Source organism: Apium graveolens, chromosome 6 (genome assembly GCF_009905375.1).
Source record: "Apium graveolens cultivar Ventura chromosome 6, ASM990537v1, whole genome shotgun sequence".
Lineage (NCBI taxonomy): Eukaryota > Viridiplantae > Streptophyta > Magnoliopsida > Apiales > Apiaceae > Apium > Apium graveolens.
This window is the reverse complement of record NC_133652.1, coordinates 19365946-19380805: the sequence shown is the minus strand read 5'-3', so window position 1 is coordinate 19380805 and position 14860 is coordinate 19365946. Positions and strand designations below refer to the sequence as shown.

Sequence of the window (14860 nt, the reverse complement as noted above, 5' to 3'; positions counted from 1 at the left end):
CGTGCATATAATTTTCAAAGTTTGGCATACTATATCCACTAATACTTTTGGGTTCGGTACCTGGGATACATAAATGGCCTAAACTAATACACAAGTTTATTTTGTTTGTAACATGAATTGAACTACTGGTTTTTAACAAATTTGTGAAGATATGAAAACATACTCCAGTGCAGGAAAAAAAACTTTTTAACAAGGTCACAAAGATCCATGTTTAACTGGTCTAACATAAAGAGAATTAATCGTCTTAATTGAGAAATTTGAAGACTAAACACAAGTTAGATGCTCCACAATATTTCAAAGCAAAAGCAGAACAGTAAATAAAAACAGATTACACATTTGTACATCTCTTGCACACATTCATAAAACGTTTAACTTATGTACAGTAGGATAACTTTCACATTAGTTCCGAGCTCAAACAAACCAATTAAAGGAAATTTACTGTTCAGTAAGAGCACAAACCAATTGTATGCATTGTGGTTTAATAATTCTAAACCACATGCCAACCATGAAAAAGAAAGGGAGCATCATGAAACAGATATGTTATCCATGCTTTCACTTGAATAAGAACATAAAAACATTAAGAAAAAACCATAGCGAACTTAAAAAAACATAAGATTTTAAGCAGTTCTTCAGAGTTTTTATAGATGTCAATCGTTCAAAAAGGTGCCAGTTATTCTTTGGTTTTTTTATAAATTTATGCTAAATAAAAAAATTTGGCAGGGGAAGGGGTGGGGATTTTGTTAGTACTATGGATATAATTACAACAGTTAATGTTAAATGTATTTAAGAGACACATGGGCTTACACTTTGAAGTAATCTTCGAGAATCATCTGCCAGGAAAAATTTTAATATACAGAGTCCTGCCAGTTCCAAAACTTTGTAACACCTCCATTCTGTGCTTGATAGATATTTCATTGAATGATTACAAACAAGGTAATTCTCGATCCGCAGCCCTCAAAAGTACTGGAGATGCACAAGCATATTAAGGTAGGTGAAAGAGCTAGTCTGTGCAACAAAAGCCAGTGCAAAGAAAGTACTAGATGGACAACAGCATATAAGCTACAAATATATGCACACTCTTAACCGATTTATATTGACAAAATTCCAGACAAACAGAATCAAATGACGCATCGAAGAACTAGCAACTTACATGAAATCAACAAGGAAGCAGTAGATTGGCTTAAGCTGGCCTCCAGGAACCAAGTGAAGACGAATCTGGTCTACAGGGCATCATCTGGGGACCATTATGTCCTGACAAAAACCCAAGAAAAAAATGCATATCAAGTGATTAAATTAACCAAAATTACTTTAAGACGGGACGAAAATAATTCTACATAGAGACATCACCTGGAATTGGAGGCACAGCTGGGATTGAGTTAACAGCAGATTGTTGAAAGCTGGGAGGAACTGGAGGAGGCCTTTCCAGAGGTGGCCGAAAATAACCTGCCATGGTGGATCTTGTTCATAGAAAAAAATAAAGAAGCATATTTCCTAATTTCTTCCCGGCAAAAAGAGAGGGAGGGGTCAAAGGACAAGAGCCTATGATCAGTAGGGACAGAATATTTTTGCTGTTCTGAACAACAAGTTCTTCAGTAATTGGACATGCCAAGCAATTCACAAGGTATGGGACTATTACTGGAAAAAAGGAAAATGTTTCGCAAATTATACAATCTGAAGTAACCTTTGTAATTGAAACAGAAGATGAGACATTAGAATATTAGATGCATGCCATCAAAGTGAGAATAAAATGGTTTAGTGAATTTGTGCTTTGAATATCCCCTGGAATTGAAGAGGTGTGTTTTATCATTTAGAATTTAGATAGAGAGCTTGATCTATAGATATAGACGAGGGCTAGCAAATGAAAAAAGAAAAACGTAGGCAATGCTTCCATAGGATACAAAAGATGTTGACCAGTATCATAAGTACGATAGAACACTAGTCAACAAAACCAAATGATACAAGATCCTGGTCAGCCAACTAACATTTCAACTCTTAGGCACTTGAGCCGTTGAGAGTGAAGCAAACAAAAAAAAAAGAATCCATTCAAACACTAATCATTCATGCATCAAGTGTTACTGCTCGGGATTTTCAGACCCTGGTACTTGTTTACTTAACTACATATAACACTCATAAAAAGACCACCCGTCCCACATCCAATTTGATAGTTCAATTCAATTATTATATATGATTCATCCCCAAGACCACAAACACACTACAAGGTGTTATATAAGAGAGAAAGAGTTGAGCAATTATTACAGAGGAAAGTATGATTACCATGAGGAAAAACCACATACCTTCTTGAGCAAACGGGGGAACTGGTATCAACGAACTTCTCATTCCATTCATCCATGGACCATTTGGATTATTCGTGCTAAACTCACTTGATTGCATCCTCCATTTCTCATCAGTATGATACTGTCTTGGTCCATCAGAATGCAATGGTAATGTGTATGGTTGCTGGTATTGATGCTGAGGATGTTGTTGAACTGCTGCTGGATTTGAATATGAAAAATGACTCGAAGAGGCTTGAAGTGGTGGAGCAGGATGAAAAGGTCTTTGTGACGAAAGCATGGGCTGAAATTGCTGACTGGGTTGAGAACTTTGATGATGAGTGTTACCGCACTCAAGCGGCCTTCCTGAATTATAACCAGTAGGCTCATGTACATTGCCTCCTGAAGAGACATAGCAAGATGGTGGCTGTATATACATCTCACTCCTGATATTTGCATCTATATGAGCTCCATGAGGATTACCTCCGGCCAACTGGGAAAGCTGGTTACCCTGTAAATAAAATGACGATATTACAATTGGGGATCGTCAAAAAAGATGTAGCGACTGTATCCTTACACTAGCTGTAATTGTAAAAAAAAACGCTCGTAGGTACCTGAAGCTGATACGCCATTTTTGGTGAAGAAGATGGTACTGATGATTGAAATGGATGTGGGTGCAAATGTTGAGGGAATGACAAAGGTTGAGGCATTACAGATGACTGTGGAGCCACGTATTGAAGCATCCCAGCAAGAGGTGGAGGATGAGGTTGTGCCTGTTGGACAAGTGGAGGTGGTGGTGGTGGTGGAGGGGGTGATGATGGAGCTATTGGAGGCGGAGGAGGCCGAGATAGTGGTCGTGGTGAAGTCGGCAAAGGGGGAGTTGGAGGGGGGGAATCAGGAGGTGACGGTGGAGAACCCATAGGAAAAGGCAATTGTGAACAACTGTTAGATTCTGCTTCTAATACCACCATGTCTGGACCTTTCTCTTCTTTAGAAACAATTTCAAAAGGAGCACCCATGAAAAGAGCACCTTCATCCTTTGGGTGAACAGATACATCCTCCATTTCAAGCTCGCCATCCACGTCCTCTAAGATGCAGTGGCGCCTGTCATTCTGGTTAACTGTTAACTTCTCAGCCTCCTCTGTTGTACAAGTCAGCTCCAGTGGTAATATATCTGTTTGTTCTTTGCATACAGGAATTTGAAATTCATCTTCCTCTTCTTCATCGTCGAAAACATGGGAAGTCACAAAGCCAGGCAACTGAAATGTAGCATTGCTATAACCACCAAAAAAAATTGTCAGATATAGTCAAGTAGTCACCTTACTTCAACATAACAGCTCCTATCCAGATACATTCCAACATTGTAACATATAAATATAGAATATATATCACAACCGACTACTGTTGAATTGCAATAATAAAACTAATAGTAATTAACAAAAAAAATATCGGTGCTTGTGATCATAAATTACATGATTTATTATGTTCTAATATCAGATGATCTTGTAATAATACTGAATGGCTGAAGCTCGATGTATTACATGAATTAGGCAGACGACAGTAAATATAAAATATTTGACCCCAGTATAGTAACATTAGAGTTTACTACAAGTCCACAACCTGAACAAGTATAGGCTTGTAAACCCACATACTTGTAAAGAAGCCAACACAAGTTGATATAAGTAGAGCAACTCACATACAAGTGAACAGCACATGGTTGGATAAGTGAGATGTTCCTCGGTTCCTCCACATCCTGGACTTCACTAGACTTGTATAAACAACTAACCTTTTATTCATAATGATACGAAATATAAAGATGGGCTCCATATATTAATTATGATTTATCATATTTCTGAGCAACTACCAAAATAGCTAATCTGGGAATATGTAATAGCAGTTCTACCAGAAAACCAGGTCCAGGTGCACGTGCATATAATTATAGCCACACACATATCAACTCAAGTAAGAAACGAACTAGCATTTTTTAAATAATGACAAATTATACCTCCCATATTCATCAACAAGCATGCCTTCCATTTCTCTAATAGGATCATCTACAGCCCGCTCAGCTCGAGAAGGACGTCTTAAGAAAGCTCCAGCAGATGATTCATCATTTGAAACTCCAATATCATCCATACATTTTCGAAGAAGAGATTCTGGTAAAATTTTCCTCTCAAGCCATAATCGTAAAACCTAAAATAAGAATGCAATAAATACATGATGACGATATAAATGCTATACTAGTACTTTACTCATAGTACATTAAACAATACCTTCAGACATTGTCGGCGGTTTTCGCGAGCTCCAGCTTCAGGGGGAGCAGCAGCTCCTAAGAGACGAGGTAATGCAGATTGAACTGTAGGAATATATGAAGCTCCAGCTACGCCTTATAAAGAACCAATCAGACCAAAGAGGTGGAAACATGTCAAGATATCGACGACTATAAAATTTAGAAAAGGCAAACTTTGGTTCCACCTTTTTAGCTCATAGGTAGCGTCGAATGTAAAATTATTTAGCCCACCTCCTTTCAGAGTCTATACCATATATTATATTATAATCTTAGTTATAAAAATTGAAAAACTAAACTCCTTATTTAAGAAGAACCAAACACAACATAAATATTAAATTCCTCCAAACCATAATATTAAAAATTGTTAACTCTAAAGAAATACATTTACCACGCCTATTTCAGATTTAATGCTTCGTATTTAACATCATTATGTACAGAGAACATATATTTTTCATTTAAATATGTTAAATAGTCACGCTACCAATCATAAATAGGTAAAGATTCTGCATTTACAAGCATATGCTAAAGATTTCAACAACAAAAAAAAAAAAATCTACCAAGCATAAACAGATACAGGTTCTGCATTTCCTACCTTTCTGACTATGAGAGCACTGTGTGATGGAATCCATGAGAAAAAATAGGTCAACTTTGCGATGCAAACTAGACTCAATTTCCAACTTGTGAATAAGGAGTTCCACAACCTGCAGATCACAGGAATTAAGAGAAAAATGTGAACGTACAGATTATCCACAACAACCATATTTGTCTTCTTCAAATATATTGGGTCAACAGTCAAAGTAGAGAAGCGTGCCATCCTTCCGATTAATTGTTCTTATAAGCTTCCAAACAAAAGCTAGAGGAAGCGGAATATATCTTGAAAATGCACTTCATGCAGATTCTACTGATAAATATTACTTGGTGCATTTTGATCTAGAACAAATATAGATCAGGCATTATATAACCAAGTGAGAAATTCTCAAAGCACATGATGTACCTAATTTAAGTGAGACCTTTCAAGTTCAACAGTGTATTAACTAGTCTCGATGGTTCACTTATTCTAGGTAAAGAAAGGTCCCCAATCAATGCTTCATTCTCTTTTCACCAGATTGTGCTGCATAAGCTCTTAATCAAAAGGTAGACGTGAACTAGACCTTAAATATGCACTTGTTCAGCTTCCAATTGATGAAGATCACAGGGTACAGCAGATCCAGAAAAAAATTAGGTAAGACCCTATTTGTCTAACATAAGCAAATTTGTTTTTATTATTCTCAGGCAAGGTCAATAGTGAGAACTGAGAACATAACAGACTACCTAGGAAAGGTTAGAACTTAGGATAAGCCTCTAAATCTTTTTCATTCAACAGGGGAGCTTCTAAACCTTGTTCTATAACAATATAATTAATTAATAAAAAAACATATATATATTTGTATATTTTAAAATAATACTGCAAGTAAAGAATTAAAATAATGACAAATTTTATATAAATAAAAAAAATAATTAGAAATTTGTATAAAAATTGGAAAAAATTTACAAATTGGAATAAATATCACAACTTCTATTAAAAAATTAAAACAATAAATTATTAAAAGATTATTTAATACTATTTATATATAGATATATGCGTAACAAATACCAATAAAGGTATAAAAATTTTCACAATTAAAATTATATATCCATACATTATTAGTCTTAAGTTGTCCTTTTTGATCACGTGATTTCAAAGGTGGGCGGATTTTAAGTAATTAAAAACATAAAATTTAGGGGGAGATATTGTATGAAAAATTCAAAAAATTGAAATAAATAAAACTCTTTCCGTTATAAGTTTAAAAAAATACAATTGCTAATATATATATATATATGTATATGTATTGTCATCAAAACACATCCAGGTCATCTGGGAAGATGAAAAAACAAGTAAAATAAAGGATAATTTTGAAGGTTAAAAATATGAACTCATATATACACCTTGAACAAAAGATAGCTTTTAACACATACACAATCCTTGAACAAACATATATATATATATATAAAAGATTAAATTAAGAATAAAATAATAGAAAGAAAAAGAAAAAGGAGTCCCAGCACAAAAACTATCAAGTGGCAACTGACAAAGAAGGTGGCAGGGAGAACAGAAATAGCGACTTCAAGATTTCACAAGATTGTGGAACGTAGCAAAGTATAACCAAGTAATAGGAAGATAAATAAAGTAAACAAAGACAAAAAATATTATATTAAAACAAATTTACAAGATTAAAGAAATGTAACAACAATAGTCACAACTTTCTACGAAAATACAAGAATGTGCAAGATTTTCAATATAATACAACCACATTATACTAGAAAAACAATTATATAAATAAGACCATGTAAAATTAAACATAATCTAGTACCAACCTCACTAGCAATACCATACTTGGCACAATCAATTGCAAGGCGAGTTGCACGGCCAATACTTTCTTTAGTCCGCGAGAGGGTCTCAATCATTCCTTCAAATGCATCACGAGCAACAGCTGCTTCAGTGCCACCACTAAGAGGATCAGCAGCTCTGTGCCCGGAACCAAATATTTGATCCTCAAATTCTTCAACCTCAGGATGATTATCTGCTGATGGCTGAGGAATGTGAGAAGATAAAGATGACCGAGCATTAAATACTTGAGTATCAGCTTGGATGTTGGAGCTTGGTTGAATAGGTGGAATAGCAAATACAACACTGGGACTCCCTTCAGATACATCAGGATAAGAATTTCCATGAAAAAAGTTTTGAGAGTAAGCTTCTTTTCTTTTTGCCTGAGCAACTGCAATAAGATGCTTCATAGACGAAGAGGAGTCCTCAATCTTTGGATCTAAGAGTACAAACGTTTTATCTTCTCGGGCAGCTTCTTTGTCTTTGTCCATCCTATTTTATCACAGAAAAGATAAATAAGACTATCACAGACATTGACACATTACAAATAGACACAGGTTCCAGCATTACCTGTCACCATTTATGGAACTGATATCCAAAGTTTTGTCTGTTGAAAGAATTGGGTCATTCATCCTTGAGCTTGATTTTGGTGTATCTTTTTTTCGCTCCACAAAAGCAGTGGATTTATTTCTTTCACACATTCCTTGACTTGGAGAATGATCAATGCAATCAGGTGCTACAATCATGTTCTTATTAGACACAGCTTGAGAAGTTCGATGAGAAACATAATCGGATACCTTGCTCATTGGAATTTTGGATTTAAAGGATTCTACGACAGGCTTCCCAGAAGAAACTGACAGGGGAGATTGCACTGGAGAGCGTCCAACTGGTTTAGCAGCCTCAGGAGATCTCATATTAGATTCAGCTTTCAAATGACTGATTGGGATATCTGTAGTCGCTTGTATAGGTATGGGGTTCTGCACTTCTACATGTTTGTGAGAATCCTGTGTCAAGGACTCATTTACTATTTTGACAGTTGACAAAGACACCTTCGAAGGGCCACCATTATTGAGTACGCTTTCCTGTCCACTATAAGCGGGACCATTTTTTACAGCACCCAAGACACCTAAAGGTGCATCAACCTTTCTGACATGTCCTCCATGGACTGGAGTCTTCGGCTCATCATCATCATCATCAAACAGGCGAACAGCTCTCCGCTTTTTTAGATATTGACCAGCTGGTGATTTTACTTTATCAGGAAACAAAATGTCATATTTCCGAACAGGACCTTTTTCTGTTTTGTTTTCAGATTCCCTTGTAAAAGAGCCATCAACAATATTCTGTGCCTGACGGCGACGCTTAGTAGGCGGGAAAACCTCCTCATCCCTAGGTGTCAAGCAGTCTTCAGCATTACCCTGCAACATAGACCTTCTCAATTCTGCATTTCCCGCTTTATTATCAATGTAACCAGTGTTCCTATTTTTCTGTACAGACCCCTTAGTGTTAACAAGTGTAATATCTACAGATTTGGATCTTTTGACAGGATGTGAAGCCTTATCGGTTCCCAAATTATGCTTTCCATGACCAAGTTCGAACTTAATTTTCTTTCCAGAAAAGTCAGCAGCTTCATGCTTCTTAGTTGTGGCCTTCTTGTCCATTAAATCTTCTGCTCGCTCAAGAGGCACTTTATCTTTCAAGGATTGCTTTTGTCTCTTGTCGCTTAGAGTATCCACATTAGATCTTGACTTATCTGGAGATGAGTCTTTTAAGCCACCACTAGAACCTAAACTTTTTTGTGCTCCACTTTCACCAGATTTAAGAATATTCAGATGATCACCAGAATTACCATGTAACGACTTGACAGCACCTGAACTATTAATTTTTTGCACTTGAGTATCACCTTGTAGTCGGCTTCTTGACCCAGAAACTACCTTCTTTAATTTGTGACTATGTGTAGCTTCTTTAGGCCCGCTATCCTCATGACGTTGATTGACTGATGAAGGCACTGGTGAAGAACTGTCCTTTCCACCTCCACCCGAAACTTGTCCTGCCTCAGAATAACTATTGTCCTTGCTAGCAATCAAGCCTTTGATGTGATCCACTATCCAAGAGGGATCCGAAGAAGCTACATTCTCTTCTCTATTTTTTGGCTTATTGACTTGGCAGTCCATCTCACCTTGTCTCTGGGAACAGCGCTCCAATCCACAACCGTGATCTGCTGGGACTTCAAGCACCCTTTCTCCATGCAGTTTATCGACAGAATTTTTAACTTCCACGCCAGTCAATCTAACATCATCTGGCACCCCATGAGCAGACGGAGCCTCAGATCCAAAATTAAATTTATCTGTGTCAGCTCCCACACCACTTGAACTTTTCTCCTGAAGCTCCTCAAATGCTGCACATATTTGCTCCACAGCAGCAGAAAAGTATTTGACAGTTTTACCTTTACAGCGAGCTGCCAATTTATTTTTTGCCTCGATAGTAAATTCCTGAATATCGGCAGGAGCAACAAAGGCTCTGTAAACAAAGAATCCAATATATATAATTGTGAATCAGCAGCAATCAGATATTAAAATGAAACCCCTTTGAGGAGGCTACTGACATCAGAGCTATCAAATTAGGAATAATCACGATATATTTCCATACCTTGTCCCTGACAACCAAAAATACTACGTAAGGACAATAAAAAATAACCAATTACAGCAACATAACATGTATATCTTATTTAAGCATATCTAATAACTGCATACTACTTGATACAGCTCACTGATACTGCAAAAGTTAAACTTAACAAGGAAATAATTGTAGGATATAGTATACAGATAGAAACATTATTATTAGTATCATAAAGAAAACAACAGAAAAGATATCCAGAAACATCCTAGTAACCAGAATTGCCATAAGTACAAATAAATACATAAAAAACCAATATAAAGCATTCACAGTTAATCCAGAATCTCCCGTTAAACAAAAAATACAAATGAAAACAAACAGCAATTCACGCATATATAAGAAGAGGGCAAAGGCGATGATCTATAATATTTGTTGGTCAATTTTATTTTATTTTTGCTAAATTTGGTCAATTTTAACTACATTATCATTTATAAATTATATTTACTACCAGATTAGGAGTACAATGAATATTTTTACTAAAGTTCTTTTAATTTTGTTAATTGTTACTGATAGACTAATTTTTCAACAAATCATATGATTAACCCTCATACTTACAAAAGAGTAATCATATCTGCCATTTTGAAGTAATGTTACTTTTACAATTAAATGTTCTTATTAGTATAAAATATCGATAGAAAATATTGCAAGAAGCATCTCACTATCTCAGTAACCAGCATCGCCAGGTGTATAATTAGGTATAAACAGAACTAATATATTAAATATCTTATCCAGAATTTCAAATTAGACAGCATATTATAGAAGAGGGCACAGACTACAATCTGTAACTTCCATTGGTCAATTTTTAACTACATAATTATTTATAACCGGTGCCGCATAGGAGACCCTCTAATTAGCACGAATATTTTACTAAAAATTCTACTGATGTTATAACTTGTCAACTAATTTTATAGCAAACCACATAATTAGTCCTCAAAAATCTGAATACAACAGAAAAATCACTAAATCTGGTAATTGAACTTGGCCAACTGGAACAATAACCTCCAAGAAATTGAAGCATCAGTCAAACAGATTTTTTCAACATGACTCTACCACACCCTAAATACATTGATAACTAATTTTCTGGACCTGATTTTTGTTGAACAACAATTCCATCTACACTACTGGTATAATATTCACACATGGCCAATAGTGTTTTCAAGATTTTATACTTCTTATGTACTCAAACATCTGTGATTCAGGTGCGCATGCGAGGCGAGGGGGACGATACAAATTCAACAACTGGCACTCATTCAAGAAATAAGAGAAGTGCCTTTCAAGCACATATGATCCATAAGAGCCAACTTATTTGCACCAAGTTATCTGGTCCGATAAAGTACAATTTGAGAAGCTTGCCATTAACCCCCCCCTCCTAGGATACTAGTAATTTTCTTCATCGATCCAAATCCATACCCTTAGGCCATGTTTGTTTCGGAGGATTATCAGCTCGGATTATTACAAGTGAAAAAAATCCCACCATTTTTAGTCCTAGGGATTAAATTATTTTATCTTAATTTCTTATGTTTTCGAAGTATTAAGTTCAGGATTGGACTATAATCCTTTAAATTTTATCCAATGTTTAATTTGAGGGATAATGATGGGGTTGGACTATTATCCTTTAGATTTTCCAATCCTATGTTTGTTTTACATTGGATTATTCATTATAGTTAGGGGATTATAATCCCATAATAAATAAATTATTAGAGAGGACTACATAATACCTCCTCCAACCAAGTATTAGAGAGGATTGACTAATCCGCTACTCAACAAAACAAATATGGGAAAGGATAATTTAAAGAATTATAATCTTTGGATTAATCTCAAATAAGTTTTATCACAAAAAACATGAGATTGGAAAATTTAAAGGATTATTATCCTATCTTATACTTAATGCCAGGAAACAAACATGGCCTTGATGTCCCAGGTCTAATGCATAGGAATTTAGGAAAAGTTAGATTTACATTGTCATCCGGCCATACCTCCATCAGATTCAGGCTTCAGCTAAAAGTTACCTTCCACTATCCACTACTAATAATAAAAACAAGATGCTTCTGGATTACAAAAAGCACTTACATAACGCATGTGATACATTCTAAATTATAAAAGAATTACAGAATAGGCACTCACATTTCTTCTGTTCCGAAGAAGTGCACAAATATTTTCTTAGGATCCGGAATTTTTTCCCAGTCTTCAGGTCTGCCAATCTGGGAAATATAATCACACATAAATAGTTGAAAGAATGCAATTGAATAAATAATATCTTTACTAGTCCACAATATTATTATTTCTCCTTAAAAATATTTATCATCATACAAATTTGTGTACTTGACTGTTATGTGCATTTAGCAGAAAATGATCTAGTCAAACAAAAAACTATAAGATCAAGCTCCAAATTAAGTCATCAAAATGGACATTAATTCTTGGACTCTAGTCTCGGGTAAAACATTCTAAAATTCACCATTTTTTCTCTACTGTAGAAGCCAAAATTCAACTTGTAAAACTCTAGTTAAGTAGTATAAGTAGGTTATAATAAACACTTGTCAAAAAGGAACCCAGTGTACACAAAAATCACAATAATTTTCAGCCTGAACATTGCGAAACACAAGTCGAATCAATATATATCTAATTAATATATCTCAAAAATCGTATCTCTTATGTAATTCCAGTGTTCTAATTGACCTTTCCTCACTAATAATTCAAGCAAGCACAGGTTAGATATTAATAAAATACTATGTGAAAATACTTCATCACCATGCCTAATATTTTTCATTATAATCTTTTCAAATTATCCCTAACTTAACCTAGTGGTAGTATTAAAATCTATGTAACTTAAGTTTGTTGAATACTACCTATAATTTTAGGAAAAATTACTAAATGCAAAAAAAGTGTTTTTAGTTGCGCTTCACAAGTCAAGCTTAGCAAATGGAGGAAGAGCTACTTCTGAATTTGCACATTATACAACACTAAACAAATCCCCAGGAGGGGAGGGGGTTGCATTAGGTGTAATGAGAAAAGATAGTTTTTCACTGAGGAGAGAACCTAAACCAAAGACTCTAATAATTTTACTGGAAAGAGTAGAGAGTTTCAAATTTTAAGGATTGAAGGATGGTAAGGTAAAAGATGTTGAGAAAATGCAAACAAAATGTCCCATTCAATAAATGGTGGTCAAAGAGACTTTAGAGGGAAAGAAAGGGAAGGTTACAACTAAAAGGAGGCTTGATGTTGAATGAAGATGATGTGCCAGAGAACATTAAGGATGGAGTGCATCTCATTGAGTTAATGAATTGTCGCAGAGTATAAGGATGATGATGTAAGAATTGTATAACAAAACGAAAAGAGAGGTTAGACAACTGGTGGTAGAGCGAGGGGATCAGGTGTACAGGGATATGTACAAGCATGTAAGCACCAATGAGGATTTTAAATTTTTTTTAACAAAAACTAGCGAAAGACAGATGAAAAACCTAGGCACTACAAGGTATATAATGGTAATTTAAGGATTAAGATGAATAAGTGTCATTGCAGGAAGATGATACTAAAGTGCAGTTACTTTCACATGTGGTGTAACAGTGGTATGCGAATTAGTATTAGAGCAAGGAGGATTTTTAGTTAAGATAAACACAAAGTTTCATTTCACCAAGGTTTGATGTTAAGCTCATATCTCTTTATAGAAACTTTGTATGTAACCTCAAAAGAGAACTGCAGTAGACTCTAACGCGTTAGTTGCTTGAAAACTATATACTTCTAAGGAGGAGCCCAGTACGGAGGGAAAGAAGCTTGGAAATAAAAGTGACCCTTCAAGGAAAATGTATGTATTTGGGCTTCAACATGACGAGTAAATAAGAGATTGAGCATGATGTAACAAACTTTATAATACAAATACAAGGTGACTGAAATAGAGGGTTGCCACGTGAGTGTTGTGTGACAAAAAAAACTGTTTAACATTTGTTGGACATAATAATAAATCGTAACTTAGAACTCGCACAAAATCCAAATAAAGGGAGAGGATACTGTAATGGTTTGACCACAACCGTAAGGGACACATTGGCTCTTATAAGAAGGTTGCAGAACACAGGGTTCCAGATGTAAAGAGAAGGAAAACTTTGTAGAACGTGGGATGACTGGTTGAGCTTGAGCTTACACACATGAAAGCTTCAAACTCGTCATGGCATAACCAGATACAAGAATTTATAAACAAAACCAATTGGGTAGCTTATATCTCATTTTTAAGAGAACTAACGGATTCAATCACAAAGGGTAAATAAAAATTGCCTAGCAAAAATAGTAGGAAGAGCTACAGATTTTCGCTATTATTTTACTTCAATAACATCTTCCCTCCATAACTGTAAGGCATTCTCGTTCCCCATCATTTTACAACTACACATTTCACCATATCTCGTCTTCTTAATAAAGCACTTAAATATCTACTTTCATTACATTTCTCTATCTAATTCAATTTAGTAAATAGAAACGTTACGCACCCCCAACCGACCTTACACCCTCCTAATTCAAACTTCTCGTAAACATCAGGGTTACGTATCACTCAAAACAATACACATTTAACTACACATTACATAATCCCACATTTAACTACACATTACATAATCACACCGCAAATTATCAAAACCAAAACAAACGAAAACCTAATTTAACAATTACTTGTACCAAAATTAAGCAAACAATTACGAAACGAAACCGAAAATAATCGAAACCACGAACCTTAGCAGGCCAAGCAGGATGCCCCTTAACTTTCGCCAGCACAAGATCTCCCAACTTCAAACTCTTGATTTTCGCACCTTTCGCTCCGCGCTTTCGCCCCGGAGCCATTGGCGCATTCAAAACCCTTATCCACCAAGCAACGACGTCGTTTTCACCGCTCGATCGAAGCGTTAAATTGAGTAAAACCTGGATTTGTGTAAGAAGAGAGTGTATGTGTGTGTGGAAGATATAGATACAGGAAATTGTAAGTAATGTAGAGAGAGAATGATGATGAGGCGGTTGAGGAGAGAGAAAGGGGAGCGTGGTGTTGATGATGGGTATATTGAGATTGACCAATAGGCTTCGATGGAATATTGTTTTTTATTTTACACGCGTTTAATTTGGTTTATATTGGGCTTCTTTGGGATATATACACGTGGTTTTATAGGGTTTTAAAAGTAAATTGGCGACTGAATATTTTATAATTTTAAATTGTAATTTCAAAATAAATGATCAAAATATATCATTATT

The 14860-nt window shown here is 35.4% G+C and overlaps 1 protein-coding gene across 3 annotated transcripts; it reads right to left on the bottom strand.

The window, feature by feature from the left end:
- Positions 1-612: 612 nt before the first annotated feature.
- On the bottom strand, positions 613-14705 carry LOC141664875 (ENHANCER OF AG-4 protein 2-like). Of its 3 annotated transcripts, none has more exons than XM_074470831.1 (12): positions 14351-14705; positions 11762-11838; positions 7535-9481; positions 6955-7456; positions 5153-5261; positions 4544-4656; positions 4276-4463; positions 2885-3545; positions 2295-2781; positions 1348-1443; positions 1151-1251; positions 613-1005 (listed from the first exon to the last, which is right to left on the bottom strand). In XM_074470831.1, the coding sequence occupies exons 1-11, from the start codon at positions 14456-14458 to the stop codon at positions 1181-1183; spliced, it is 4359 nt and encodes a 1452-aa protein (XP_074326932.1). In that variant the 5' UTR covers positions 14459-14705; the 3' UTR covers positions 613-1005; positions 1151-1180. The 3 variants fall into 3 exon arrangements, with proteins under 3 accessions (XP_074326932.1, XP_074326933.1, XP_074326931.1); XM_074470832.1 differs by having other exon boundaries at positions 613-963; positions 4544-4650; XM_074470830.1 differs by having other exon boundaries at positions 613-963; positions 14351-14704.
- Positions 14706-14860: the final 155 nt, after the last annotated feature.

What these genes read in the sequence shown, in the direction of transcription:
- LOC141664875 (XM_074470831.1), bottom strand. Translation starts at nt 14,458, where the DNA reads ATGGCTCCGGGGCGAAAGCGCGGAGCGAAAGGTGCGAAAATCAAGAGT. An exon ending in AAATGGCGTATCAGCTTCAG is followed by an intron (nt 2,782 to 2,884) that starts GTACCTACGAGC and finishes TTTTATTTACAG; the next exon opens with GGTAACCAGCTTTCCCAGTT. An exon ending in AGCTGTGCCTCCAATTCCAG is followed by an intron (nt 1,252 to 1,347) that starts GTGATGTCTCTA and finishes GGTTTTTGTCAG; the next exon opens with GACATAATGGTCCCCAGATG.